We start from the raw sequence: 14,675 nt of genomic DNA on the forward strand, positions 1-14,675 counted from the left end.
CACATGGGTTGACTCTATTTGCTACTAGCAGGCTAGGTGGTTGATGTAAAAACTCTGAGAAAATTTGTGGCAATAATGACTTGCCTACGTGAGCAGAAAATAGTCAGGTCAATCTTGGACTAAATTATAAACTATTGCACAGTTCTAGCTTAACATTATGTGGAAATTTCCATACACATGTAGTAACAAAGGACTGCTCTAAATTCAAAAAAAGCAACAAATTTTAGCAGTGTACAGTAAAATCTTTGTAATAATTACATTGCCAATAAATGCCACATGTTGAAATATAAACATTTCAATAATTTTGGTATTATATTGATGTTTTAATTCACTATGAGAGACAGGTTCTATTCCTCACAAATATACTTTACTACTGCTGCAGAATAATGGAAAAAATTAGCCTAATAATGATGAAATAAATTATAAAACCAGTTCTAAACTACCAAAATAAACAATGTCAAAAGAAGAAGTTATATTTATATATTTATAGAGTCAATGCCTGCATGAGATATTCATATTGAATATATATCTTTGATAAAATATATGATCATATTAAACTTCCAGATGGGGAGAGTTGTGAACTTCTGTGTTTTGCCAACGGTTTTCCGTTTTTCCGTAAAATGGCTGACAAAGTTGTTGATGGAACTCTATGTATGCATGACAAAAATAGAATCTGTGTTGATGGACAGTGTAAGGTAATCTTAATTTATGTTTTAACTTTGCTTAATAATGTCATGTTATAACCAGGTTTCCTTATGGAATTCCCTGCATTATAAGATTGGTGATTGTCACTGTTAAGTATACTGGTTGGGGACCACCAAAACCGGACAACCACCAAACCCGGACGGCCCTGATAATGCTTAATTTAGAATTTTCTTTGTTCAGTGGTTGTCAGCCACTTTTTGTGTCGCCTTGAAAAAGGCGACATATAGGGATTAGTTTTGTCGGCGGCGTCGTTGTCATCGTCGGCGTCATTGTCGGCATCGTTGTCGGTGTCAGCATCGGCATCCCCTTAAGCTTGTCCGGAGCATAAGTCAGTCATTATAAGTTGGATTGACTTCAAACTTAGTATGAATGCTTCTTATAATGACTGGTGCAGTGCATAAGAACCGGTACTCTGCACTTCCTATTTTTTGAGTTATTGCCCTTTGTTAAATTTCATACTTCATTTTTGTACGGGCCATTTCTCCTAAAGTAAAAAAACTATGGACTTGAAACTTCATAGGATGATAGATTTCATTAAGAAGAAGTGCAGTTCCCAAGAACAGGTGCTCTGCATTTCTTTTTTTTGAGTTATTGTCCTTTGTTTATTTTCATACTTTATTTTTGTCCAGGCCATTTCTCAGTAATTATAAAAGCTTTAGATATGAAACTTAATAGGATGTTAGATCTTAATAATAAGAAGTGCCGTGCACAGAAACTGCTGCTCTGTATTTTTAGCTCACCTGTCACAAATTGTCCGTCATCCATCCGTCGTCCGTCCGTCGAGCCAACATTTGATTAATATGAGCTTCATTCCGTAGTTAAATAAAGAACATAAACTCATAAGATTTAAAATTAAGAGCTATTTTTTGTTTTTATGAGCTTATTTTGCTTATGGACGTTGGTCCAGGTGGTGTTTATGAGCTCAATTGCCTCATAAACATCAAATTTTGGTCTGTCCGTCCGTCCGTCCGTAAACTTTTGCTTTAAATGACATCTCCTCATAAACCTCTGAGCCAATTTCATCCAAACTTCACAGGAATGTTCCTTTGGTGGTCACCTTTAAAAATTGTTCAAAGAATTTAATTCCATGCAGAACTCTGGTTGCCATGGCAACCAAAAGAAAAAACTTTGAATATCTTCTTTTAAAAAACCATAAGAGCTAGAGCTTAGATATTTGGCATGAAACATCTTCTAGTGAGTGTCTACCAAGTTTTTCAAATAAAATCCCTGGGGTCAAAATTGGTCCCGCCCCAGGGGGGCATTGATTTTCCCTATATGCATATAGTAAAAACTTAAAAAATCTTCTTTTAAAGAACCCAAAGAGCTAGAGCTAAAATATTGGGCATGAAACATCTTCTAGTGAGTGTCTACCAAGTTTGTCCAAATAAAAGCCCTGGGGTCAAAATTGGCCCCGCCCCTGGGGGTCATGATTTTCCCTTTATGCATATAGTAAAAACTTAAAAAATCTTCTCTTAAAGAACCGTAAGAGCTAGAGCTTAGATATTTAGCATGAAACATCTTCTAGTGAATGTCTACCAAGTTTGTTCAAATAAAAGCCCTGGGGTCAAAATTGGCCCCGCCCCAGGGGGTCATTGATTTTCCCTATATGCATATAGTAAAAACTTAAAAAATCTTCTTTTAAAGAACCCAAAGAGCTAGAGCTAAGATATTAAGCATCAAACATCTTCTAGTGAGTGTCTACCAAGTTTGTTCAAATTAAAGCCCTGAGGTCAAAATTGGCCCCGCCCCGGGGGTCATTGATTTTCCCTATATGCATATATTAAAAACTTAAAAAATCTTCTTTTAAAGAACCATAAGAGCTAGAGCTTAGATATTTAGCATGAAACATCTACTAGTGAATGTCTACCAAGTTTGTTCAAATAAAAGCCCTGGGGTCAAAATTGACCCTGACCCAGGGGGTCATAGTTTTTCCCTATATGCATATAGTAAAACTTAAAAAATCTTCTTTTAAAGAACCCAAAGAGCTAGAGCTAAGATATTTAGCATGAAACATCTTCTAATGAGTGTCTACCAAGTTTGTTCAAATAAAAGCCCTGGGGTCAAAATTGGCCCCGCCCCAGGGGGTCATTGATTTTCCCTATATGCATATAGTAAAAACTTAAAAAATCTTCTTTTAAAGAACCCAAAGAGCTAGAGCTAAGATATTTAGCATGAAACATGTTCTAATGGGGCCTATATACAGGTGAGCGACCTCAGGGCCATCATGGCCCTCTTGTTTTTTTTTTGAGTTATTGCCCTTTGTTGGTTTTCAAATTTCATTTTTGTCCTGGCCATTTCTCCTAAACTACATTGTTCACAAGGCGACACATCCGACTCGCGGAGTTCTAGTTTATCAACAATAAGTGCATGTTTATTTTAAAATTAAGTAAATAAATTTATTTCAAATTGTAATATTTAATGTCTATTTCAAGAATAGTGACGTTGTAATTTGGGGGTAAAGAAGGCAATGCCTGACCTCATATACCAGCTATAATCATTTGCAGAGTGAATAATAGAATATCCAAAACTTCAGCATTTGTTGCTGACATATTGTATATCATGTTACAAATAAAAAATCAAAATACCCAAGCATCTGAATTAATCACGTCATGTACATACCTGTCCGGACACATGGTACTGTAGTGTAGACAATTTAGGTAATTTTGATACCCTTCTTGTCGAGCCTCGGATAAAAGTGTCAATAAAATCAGAAATAAACAAACTAGTTTGTTAGTTAGGAAAAGAACCTAGCTGAGCTGTGTCAAATTTTGTGGTCTCTAGGTTAAAAATTATGAAATCTGTTCGGAAAAATGTTCCAAAAGTGTCCAGTTTATGGTCTCCAACCAGTATATTTTGTAGTAGCCAATACTCTCTTGTTCTGTTCCAGGTAATCAACTAAACCATTTTTAGTTTCACATTTAAGTGACTGATATTTTTAATTCAAAAACATTTGAAAAAAAACCTATGACCTACTGCATTCTCCATATGTGCAAAATTATAAACTTAAAAGCATGTTTTCTGACAAGCGCATGTCAGGGGTTTTCGGCACTAAATGTGACAAGTTCTAGTATTAACTTGACATAATTATGTAAGTATTCCATATTCAGATGTGTTATGAATGACGTCATGTTATTGGGGTATTTGAGCTCTAGAGGATATGCTGTCTTCCTCTTGACTTAAGGATTGCAAGTTCAAGCCCAACTATAGGGTCACATCCATAATTCATCACGATTACAGGACTTCCTGTTTCTGGACTGGAAAGTAATATTGATATAAAAGCAATTGCAGCATGCACATCACAAAGCTTATTTAAACATGTTTAGACTAAGTATTATTATTACAGACTATTGGATGTGACAAGAAGATTGATTCTCGTAGGGTTGTGGATGTATGTGGGATATGTGGGGGAGATAACTCCACATGTACTCAGACTGGAGATGTCAATGGTATATTTGCAGAGATGCAGCTTCCCCCTGGTAAGATATTATTGTATATGTATGTTTATTTTTATTGTACATGTATGTTTATTTCTACATTAGATTCTTTCATTTGAGGAAGCTGTACAGCTAAGCTTATATAACATTATGTCTGTGTTTCTACTCATGTGCCCATTCATGCATGAAATAATTCACAAAAGGGCACCTTAGGTTTTCTTCTACCAGTTCTTCTTTTATTTTAATATTTTGATATATTGTATTTTACAATACAAATAAATTTGTCTGATTTTTATATTGTATACATATCACCTAACCTATTTCAATGGTCTAGTATAGTTTGATATTAAGTTAATAACAAACATAATAATTGCCTATGGTTTATTTTCAGGCTATTCAACCATTGTAGAGATACCAGCTGGTGCTACAGATATATTTATTAAGGAGATGGCTGAAAACAAGAATTCTATAGGTAAGGTCTAAAATGTATAAAACCTTAAATCAAACTTTACACTACTCGAACAGATAATGATAAGCCATAACCAGCATTATACAGCCAGGACAGGATGCGCATCCAGGTAGTCTGACCATGCTCTGTATTTTTTAATGGCTGTGTAACTTAATATCTTCATCTTCATATCCCCAAATTGATAATGAAAAAATGAAAGCAGGAAAAGTCCATTTAATAAATTCAGCAGGTTAAAGGTTAACCTCTCAAATGCTAACAGTGATAATTCCATCAGAATAGAGCCAGACCTGGCCCTTCTTTTCACCTCTTATTTCAGTAATAGATATCATAGGTCTTTAGCCTTAGCTTGCTGAATTTGTGTAATGATCTTCTGGATTTGGCATGATTTGAATTGAGCTGATTTGAAGTTTTAAGTGGTTTCAAAATCAAAGTATAAAAACTGAACAACCAACATTATAGAGTCTGGTCTAATTGCACTGATATGCAAGCTGATCTTGCTCTATACTTGTGGTAATGACTCAAGACTTTTGGAACCAGCAGTTCTAGTATAAGATTTTGTAGGAATTCAAGGGCTTAATTAAAAAAAAATCTAGGGGGCATGCTCCTGCCCCCCCCCCCTCCCTAAAAGGCCTCCTTCATTACAAATTTGGCCTGCTGACATACAAGTTATTGAGAACCCTGAATACAGTTTTGAATTTGATCAAAGTTTGGATTCATGAAAAGAAGGTTTGGTTTTGTAAGCACATTTGAGCCGCGTCACGACAAAACCAACATAGTTTGTTTGCGACCAGCATGGATCCAGATCAGCCTGCGCATCCGCCAAGTCTGATCAGGATCCATGCTGTTCGCTTACAAACCCTATTACAAGTAGAGACACTGATATCGAACAGCATGGATCCTAATCAGACTGCGCTGATGTGCAGGCTGGTCTGGATCCATGCTGGTCGCAAACCCACTATGTTGGTTTTGTCATGACACGGCTCATTTTGTTTTCAGTTTTCTGGGACAGTATAGGAGAACATTTTGCTATTGATAAAGAGACTCGTAGACAGCTACCATCTGTTGTATTAGCCGGTGCCCAGTTTTACTATACGCCTGAAGATAACCTGAATACATTTGGCCAGATAAAAGCTGATGGTCCTACACTGAGGCAAATCACAGTTTATGTAAGTACTTGCAATATCATCAAACTTGTAATGTATATGGGTATATGACGCATCCTGTGAGAACTTGGATTGGAAAATTGCTGACCTAATTTGTTACTGTTATGTTTATGTTTGTGATCTTTTTTTGGGTTGATTGTGTAACACACAATTGATCCAAAGTTATAAATATAGGCAAATAACCCCATCTCCAAACAATCACAACTCTGTCTTTAAGTCAAGGAAGCATTTGCATTAAATTATGTTGCACTGCTATCTTTCAGTTTTCTGGCCTGTAAATGAATATTTAATGAAGGACCTAAATACTTATAAATCACTATTCTTTAATATTCTTTAAATTGAGATCCATGTATTAATTGTAGTTATGGGGGTTGGGACGTCTTTAACAGTAAAATGTAAAAACGATTTCAAACATTTTTGAAACCTCCATGTTGGTATGTCAACAAATTTTGTTGCTATCACTGGTAACTTTTTTGTATCTTAGCTTAAATTTGGCTGGCCAACTTACTGCAGTAAAAAAGAACTAAATAAGTAATTTAACATATAATTTATTTTTCAATATATTATATCATTTAACAATATGAAATAATATAGCACATTTGGTATTAATTATGAAACTAACATTATACAGATATCAATGTTTACTGTAAACAACAATAGCCTATTTTCTTTGTACATTGTATTATTAACTAGAAAAATATTGCATTAAAAGATAAATAAATTTAATTTTCTTGAATTTAAAATAAAAGTCTTGCCAATAGTTTAAGGATTGCATTATATTAAATATTGGTACAAGTAAAATCTAGGTAATTTTTTTTTATTTTAGTGCCTTACTTACTTAAAATAACTCATTACCATCTAAGTTATAAAATACATTTTTTTTACCTAAATAGATCCAAAATATTTGAATTAAATTAAGTCATTAAAATCTAAAGTAACAAAAATACAATTTTTGCATGAATTAATGGAAAGTTATTAATTTTGTTCCTATACATGAAATGTAACACTTTTTTTATTGTTCTGTATATTACATATATAACTATACACACATATAGTAAATATTGTTCTGTCTAGTTGGCCCTGTAAAACTCACAGTGGGCTGTAAACCATGTAGCAGATACACGATCAAACACCATGTGACCAATTCCCATATCACCCATCTCAACGTCCAGTCTTACAGCCTGCTCATCTGGTAACAAGTGTTCCGCAGCAAACAACACACCTGCTAAACTTTCCTCTGAATCATTATAACTATTATCACTATCCCAGTCCATTTCTTCATCAGAGTCCTCCAGATGCTCATTGAAATATTGCTGTTCCTGTGGAATCATGGGATATGAATTAATCATAGGCTGGTTCTCACCTGAACTCTGAATGTGCACATTTTCAATAACTTGTTGATCAGAAACACTAGAACCAGTCAATGGTTGTGGAGTAGATACATTCACTTGATGCTGGTTGTCACTAGAAATGTCACAGTCTTCACTAACTACATCTCTCTCATTTTCAAAAAGCTGTCTAGAAACGGGATGATTCTCAATTGGACTAAAAGTGATAGCAGAAAACTGATGGAATTCTTCAGGGGTTGCACCAGTCACATGATATCTACTTACAATAGCGTTATCAGTGTTCTCAAGCCTGTCTGGTGTCTGAATTGGTGAAATGATTTGAATGTAAGGTCCATGAGGAGGGGATACAACCTGCTGCATGAAATTAGTAGGTTGCCAGTTGTGACTTTCTTGTAGAGGCATCTGTAAGTTCAAGTTCTGACCTTGCCAGTAGGGTACCTGATTGTTGTGCACGGGAACAAGCTGCTGATCTTGGTTAGGTTGTGGAACCGAGCCTTCTGTAGCAATGTCAGCTTCAAGAACCCTTCTTACAGTCTTAGCCATCTCCTGAACTTTGATCCATTTTTGGAGACGGTATTCTTTGTACATTCTCTTCAAGCCTTCGGCGACAGAGATTCTGATCATTTTCTGGAAGGTTGTGTTCATACATTCACCCATGGCTGAGAGGAAAGTTTGTTCACTCATCTGCTCTATGTACTGATCTGAAATAATGAAATAAAATGTTATGAAAATTTAAATCTTGCAAGATCTTGAATATTTCATATAGGTATATTATATTGTTGAACATCATTCCATTCTCCTGCTTATGCTTTATATTTCAACAGAATCAAAACTTATAGAATTTGTAGTTTTGCCTGCCCTTAAATTTTCCCCAGTCATTTCAAGGGCAGATAACTCCTATATAAATCTTCTTCACATTTTTTTAACTATAGATTTGTTTTCATTTTATTTTATTCTTGGTCACAATACAAAATTTCGTAGAATTCCATAAAACATTTTTGTTCCTTCAATCAGTTAAAATACATAAAGACTGAAATTCAAAATAAAATTGGCAAAGCTTTAAGTAATAAAGAAAAAATAAACTACTCTTGAAGTATTGCTGCATTAGAGAGAACAATTTAGACCTTGCTTACCTTGATTATGAATTATCTGCCTTGAAAAAAACAAAATTTTCAAACTCAAGAGAAGATAACTCATAAACAAGGTTGGTCACAATTTATTTGTGCAAATGTTTGTATTAACATGTCTTTATGATCATACAAAGATTAAACCTATTCTATTATGTAGTTTTAATTTTGCTATATCTCCAGCATACACCTTTAACATATCGCTGTGAAAGTAGGAATTCTTACTCGTTCAAAACACTTGTCAATCTTCGGATTTTTCAAGAACAATTTTAAACTGAAGACATACATTAGGGCCGGCAAAAATCAATTTTCCGTATTGGCCATGTTGTCCCATATATTTTCAAGAATTAACTATGTAAATATCATAAACAAGTTAATAAATGCTTCAGATAAGTTAGTCAAAATTAGATTTTGCCGGCCCTGTACATTGTGTATAAAAGTTCCATTTTCAATTAATTTATGATTCATTTATATCAATAATGAATATAAAATATATAACATATGTGTGTGATTATTTCATTTCTTTTGTAAATTTGTAAATGTATGTGTAATTGCAAGGGTTTCTCTAAAGTTGAATAGTTTGCATAAAAGTTTCATTATAAGAAATATGATGCATTTTTGAGAAAATATAATATTTAATATCTGATTAACTAATCACTGGCAATTTTACTGAAAAATCTACATATATTTTTTAGTTCTAGATCTATTTAAGAAATCTAAATTCTTCCATCCATATAATAATGTGTTAAAATTTTGACAATGTCAAGAAAATGTGTTCTTATTTTTAATGTACAATCAGTACAAGCAGCTAGCATGATGACTGGTTGGCAGGTGTACATGTACTTGATGTCATTTATTCAAAATATTGTTTCAATTTATGTATATTTATAGTTTCATTGCAGCATTATACAAAAATGTACATAATGTATAAACTAAAGCAGTATATCTGCTGCCCAAATATATTATATTATTGCTTGAATTTTGAAAAATAATACTTCCAGAATCCCTGTATCAAATAAATATGGATGTAAATTGCCTTGCAAGAAATCATTGCTTTAAGGTTAAAAATAGCAGATTACTATTTTGTAATCATGTTATTCCTTTATGACTGTCTTCAGAAACATTCTGCATGACATCTATCATAAAATTGTAGTTCCAATATAATTTCATTGTTGATAAATTCTTACAAAAAAATTCATATAAATATTTCAGCTGTTTACCATTTAAATATGTGAAAAGTATGAAAACAACAATTTATGAATACAGTTAGTCTACAAATGGAAGAACAAAGTATACAGGTTTATTTACAATTGCTGTTTAAAATAGAATTGTTGTTAAAAATTTACTGAGAATTCTTTATTTACAAATAGAGGCTCGTCCGCAAAACTGTAAGACATTCTTTATTTTGTATAAGCAACTGCGTTTTATCAGTCTAGACTTGAAATAAACTAAAGAAAATCTTGTATTGTAATTATAATATGATATTTTTATTTAATTTTGAAGGTTTACAGAATTTTTCATTAATAAAAAGATATATAATTATGTTTTGTATATGTATTAATTTAAGTTAATGTTTTTGTTAATTTAAGTACAGGTAATGACCAAATTTTGAAATGACAACAATAATAATATTATACAATTTGTGTACATGCAATTAAAAATATTTTGATATGAAAATTTGATTTATTTATTAGTTCATTTAAAGTCAGACTGTAATATTTATTACATTCAATAAATACATGTACAAAAAGATTTTTGTAGGGATTTTATTTAAAAATTTTCTAAGTATATAATCTAATCACTTTTTAATACGTCATTTCAATTTAAAATGTAATGAAATAAAAAAATATTTGTAATAATTTTTTAAACATCAGCATTTCAGGTTAATCATTTCATTTGAAGATAATCTCATCCCGTATTAAATTAGACATTGTTAAGAAAAGAGAGATAGATTTCCCTTATGTTTTGCAATAATTTCTATATTAAATATTTACATGTTGTGATAAAAAAAGATGAATGAAAATCTCTTACCTAATGCAATAATTTCCCGTACAGCACGGTCATGTGCCACAAGATGGTCTCTAAGTAAATCAACTGATGGTAATAAATCCATTTTCTCAAATAATTCACTTTTTCTCAAAATTACAAATTATTATGCTTTCTACTTTCAAAGTTATACCACAAATTGATATCACTATATTATCAGCTGATATGAAATAATAGACAAGTCTGTTCTAAATTCCACACAATTTCACTGTTATTTATTATTTTTATAAAAACTCCAGTGCTTATACTTCAAGTGTTATTGACAGTTTGGTCATACAGATATGCTGTGAATGAATTTAAACCTAAATTTTGACAGGCTTCAATAATCAGAATTTTAATTACAGAAATCACTCTTTTCTTTGAAGTGTCTAATGACAGATAATAAATTATTCAAACTGTTGCTTTGTAGATGAAAGCCTTGATAAATCCTATAATTGCTCCTTCAATTGTTCTTGCCCCCTTTTACTCATTATCCCCACTTTTCTTTTCCACAATAGGTCACCAATTAAGTTATTCATATTGTCCCTTCTTTTCTTATCTTTGTCAATATTGACAAACAAATTTCTATGGACAGATAGATCATCTATACTGATCCCTTTTCAAAGTTATTTTTTATCTTTAAGGATAGATTTTGATTTACAAGTTAAATCATAAATCTGTACATCACAATGAAAATGTTTAGACAATAATTGAAAATTAATGTGCATTAAATAGGTGTTTATTGTATTTATTTATCCCTATTTGACAAGTTAAGTGGTGAGATAAGGGAATATAATACAATGACCTTTTTATGGCCCTTTTCACCAGCCTGACATTGTCTCCTAATGGACCACATTTAACTTATTGTGTGTTTATCCTCCTTTTCCTGGTTTAATGACATTCTTGTGAAGATTTTTAAAAACCATTGTTAATAATAATGTCCATTTTTTTAAGGAAATGATAAAACTGCCCTTTCAAAAGAATTTTGCAATACTTATTAATTAAATCACATGTACATGTTACTTTATATACATATTTGCAATAATCAAACAAGCCATATAAACATGAACATTAGTTTTTTCTTTAATTAAATTTTTCAGATATTTTTTTTTTCAAATAAATATATGAAGCTATATGTTTGAAACATATTTACAAAATTATTTTAGTAAAAAATAAAATTTTAAGAACAATGTACAGGCAATAAACTGTAATCGTTTATTAAACATCCATTAAAATATATGGAATAATTATTAGATGTATAACAATAATATTACTAAACTTCCATCTATACATTGCTTAAAAGCAAATATGGTTTTGATCTGCAAATTAAATAAAAATATGTAATATCACCTTAAATAAGAACAAAATTAATAAAGTGAAAGTAGAATGAATTCAGTGATATATGATATTTTAATGATACTAAATTGTGTGATTCTGAACATTTTAAGATTTGCAATGTAATATAAAAAAGTCTTAGATATAACTTATTTAAAACAACCTAATGTCACTGTTTAGAGAATTCACTATTTTAGCGGAGATGTGTAAATATTTTAACCTGCAAAATGATACCTGAGTGAAGATACTGATTATTAATCTTTTGGGGCGTCAGTGGCCGAGTGGTTAAGGTCGTTGGCTTCAAACCACTTGCCCCTCACCACTGTGGGTTCAAATCACGACAGGGATTTTGGATTCTTTCATGTGAGGAAGCTATCCAGCTAGCTTACGGAACGTCGGTGGTTCTACTCAGGTGCCTGTTCGTGCCTGAAATAATAAATGGAAGGGCACCTGAGGTCTTCCTCCACCAGTAAAGCTGGAACATCGCCATATGACCTATACTGTGTCGGTGCGACATAAATCCTAATCAAACAAACAAACAAAATTAATCTTTCATTATGATTTGAGGTGATGTCTTCTTGATATCTTTATAACTGGTAAAATTTATTTGCCCAATTTGACCATGTAATATCTTTGCACAGTTTCTATAGTGTGTATGAAAGTTTTAAAAACATATTGTTAAGGAATAAGAAACAATTTTTTTTGCATAGCAGACTGGCATTTCCATGAGTTTTACCCATGCCGGAAATTTTATCTGGCATGGGGGGTGCCAGATAGTGGTGTGCCATACAACAACGTCATTTAAGCGCATTTTATTTATGAACTGCATTAAAATGATGTCATTTTAGAAGGTAAACTACATGTATACGCTAAGGATGACGTCATTTCGCATTTGTTATTAAATGTGTTAATCCATACAGTATTGTAAGAAAATAGTTATGGATAAAATGACATTAATTTCCATGAACAAATATCTTATTTAGGTAAACCATTCTAAATATGAAATAATATGACAAAATATGCAAGAAAAAAATATCTGACAAATGTTTGCGGTTTGGATCGGAATATCTGTCCCTCGGGAACCTGCCCATGGGGGGGGGGGGGTAACTGGCAAATTTGTTACCGCCCAATGGGCGGGCGCCCAATGGACGGGGGTCCCCTCATGATGGATATTCCGATCTGAACCGCAACATATGACAGATATTATTATTATAAACATCTTTTACTTCTGGTATACATTTTGAACTTTAATTTTCAAGCTACCATTCATCACAGTTTTTCAATAATATTGGTACATTTCTATCAATTGACCTTTCTTTACATTTGACCAGACGTCTGAATCTTCTGTCAAGTGTCTTTCAACAAAATTTTTATGCAAGGAGTGAATTTACATAGATATGAAAGTATAATGAAGAAATTTTCTGAAAAAATATCATGTTTATTTAATGTCTGATACAAATTTTGAGCCTGTTGACAACCTGACATGTGGCCAGTGCAGACCAAAATCCAGTGCCATTCTGTTATGAATGGCACTGTTGGCTATTTTAAAAGTCTGTTCTAATTTTGAAGAAAAAAAATATCCCAAAAAAATGGTGAATGGTTTTGTCCAGATTGAAATATTGGTGATTCTATTCAATATATTTTCATGGTAATGGTGAAATGTATGAAGCTTGGGCATTGTAGAAAAAATAAAACGTCAGATTAAAAATACAACAAAAATATTTATTGTGTAATAAAAAAGCCAGACATATCAAATAATAATTGTAATTATATGAAAAAGTGTAAATAACATAATAATGATGGATTTAAATATCCAATTAACACTTATTTAATTTGATTATGGCAAATGTTGATTGCTGGTAAACTGTGATCAATTATTGACACCATTGCCAAATTAAACAGTAATTATAGATGGGGATTGCTAAATTATAATTATCAGATTATACTTACACACTTCCCACTGATTTTTAAAATGTTAGATAAAACAGAGTTTCATTAGCAAAAACAATATTTTATTTAGTATTGAATATGAATAATGTCTTCCATTGTCTTCAGAAATTAGATTTTCACTTCTTTTGAAAAGTTGAAGATGAATTTGATAATGTTTATATAATTAAATAATGGGTTAGAGAATCATTAGATGCTTATTACCTAAAGAAAGTAGTGGTACTTGTGAAATAATTTGTCATGAAAGTCAAGTCAAGTCAAGTCAAAAGATTTATTCTGTAAATAAAGGCCACCGGCCCAAAATACATGTCATACAAAATATGATATTTAACATTATAAGGTTGTGTCTTTTACAAGTTTTGACAATCATTACATTTAAATGCTACTGTGCTATAGATATCGTGAGGTGGTAAATATAAGTAGAGATTTTCTTAATTATAAAAATATCATTTGATGAGATTAATTCATAAAAGTTATGTAATTCATTTCCGGAATTATACCAGTTTAGTAAATAGGTATTTCTAATTTCTAAATATTTTTTACAATGAAAAAAAGCATGATATTCACAGTCAATATGATAAGTTAAATGATTTTCAAGACAAAAGTTGCAAAAGCGTTCTTAAAAAGGTATATTTAAATGCCTACCGATTTCAACATTAAGTTTGTGATTTGAACATCGAAATTTAGCATATGCTTTCTTATGTTTTACAGGGATTTCTATAAGAAGATACCGTTCTACATTTAATAAGCTTTTAAAATAACAATAATGGTGACATCTACTGGCATTGTTAATATTATCATGCCAATTTTGAGTATAACAATCTATTATGCGTTGTTTAAAAATGCTAACAAAAATATTCACATCTCCTATTTCTTGAGAAATCCAAATGTAACCAAATCCGTAACTGTATAAAAGTATTCGTATTTTGCTAGCCCAACAAGTTCTTCCAGCTTCATCTAGTGATTTTAACATTAAATAACATTGTTTTGGGTAACGGTATGGTGGCATAACTAATAGCTTACACCAATAACGGATGCAATTTGTATAATAAGTAATAAAAAGTGGGAGTCTACCACATTCACCTAACACCATGCTTGTATTTGTATTTTTTCGAACATTT

General features: G+C 31.8%; 1 protein-coding gene across 1 annotated transcript in view; it reads left to right on the forward strand.

The window, feature by feature from the left end:
- LOC132738562 (papilin-like) overlaps positions 1-14,675 on the forward strand; it is a 270,884-nt gene that overhangs the window by 34,386 nt on the left and 221,823 nt on the right. Inside the window, exons 7-10 of the mRNA XM_060726072.1 lie at positions 565-695; positions 4,049-4,181; positions 4,531-4,611; positions 5,605-5,774. Coding sequence (XP_060582055.1) covers positions 565-695; positions 4,049-4,181; positions 4,531-4,611; positions 5,605-5,774 — 515 coding nt within the window. The remainder of the gene's footprint in view (positions 1-564; positions 696-4,048; positions 4,182-4,530; positions 4,612-5,604; positions 5,775-14,675) is intronic.

The sequence above is a fragment of the Ruditapes philippinarum genome, unplaced genomic scaffold (genome assembly GCF_026571515.1).
Source record: "Ruditapes philippinarum isolate M1 unplaced genomic scaffold, ASM2657151v2 ctg298_1_1_1_1, whole genome shotgun sequence".
Classification (NCBI taxonomy): Eukaryota; Metazoa; Mollusca; class Bivalvia; order Venerida; family Veneridae; genus Ruditapes; species Ruditapes philippinarum.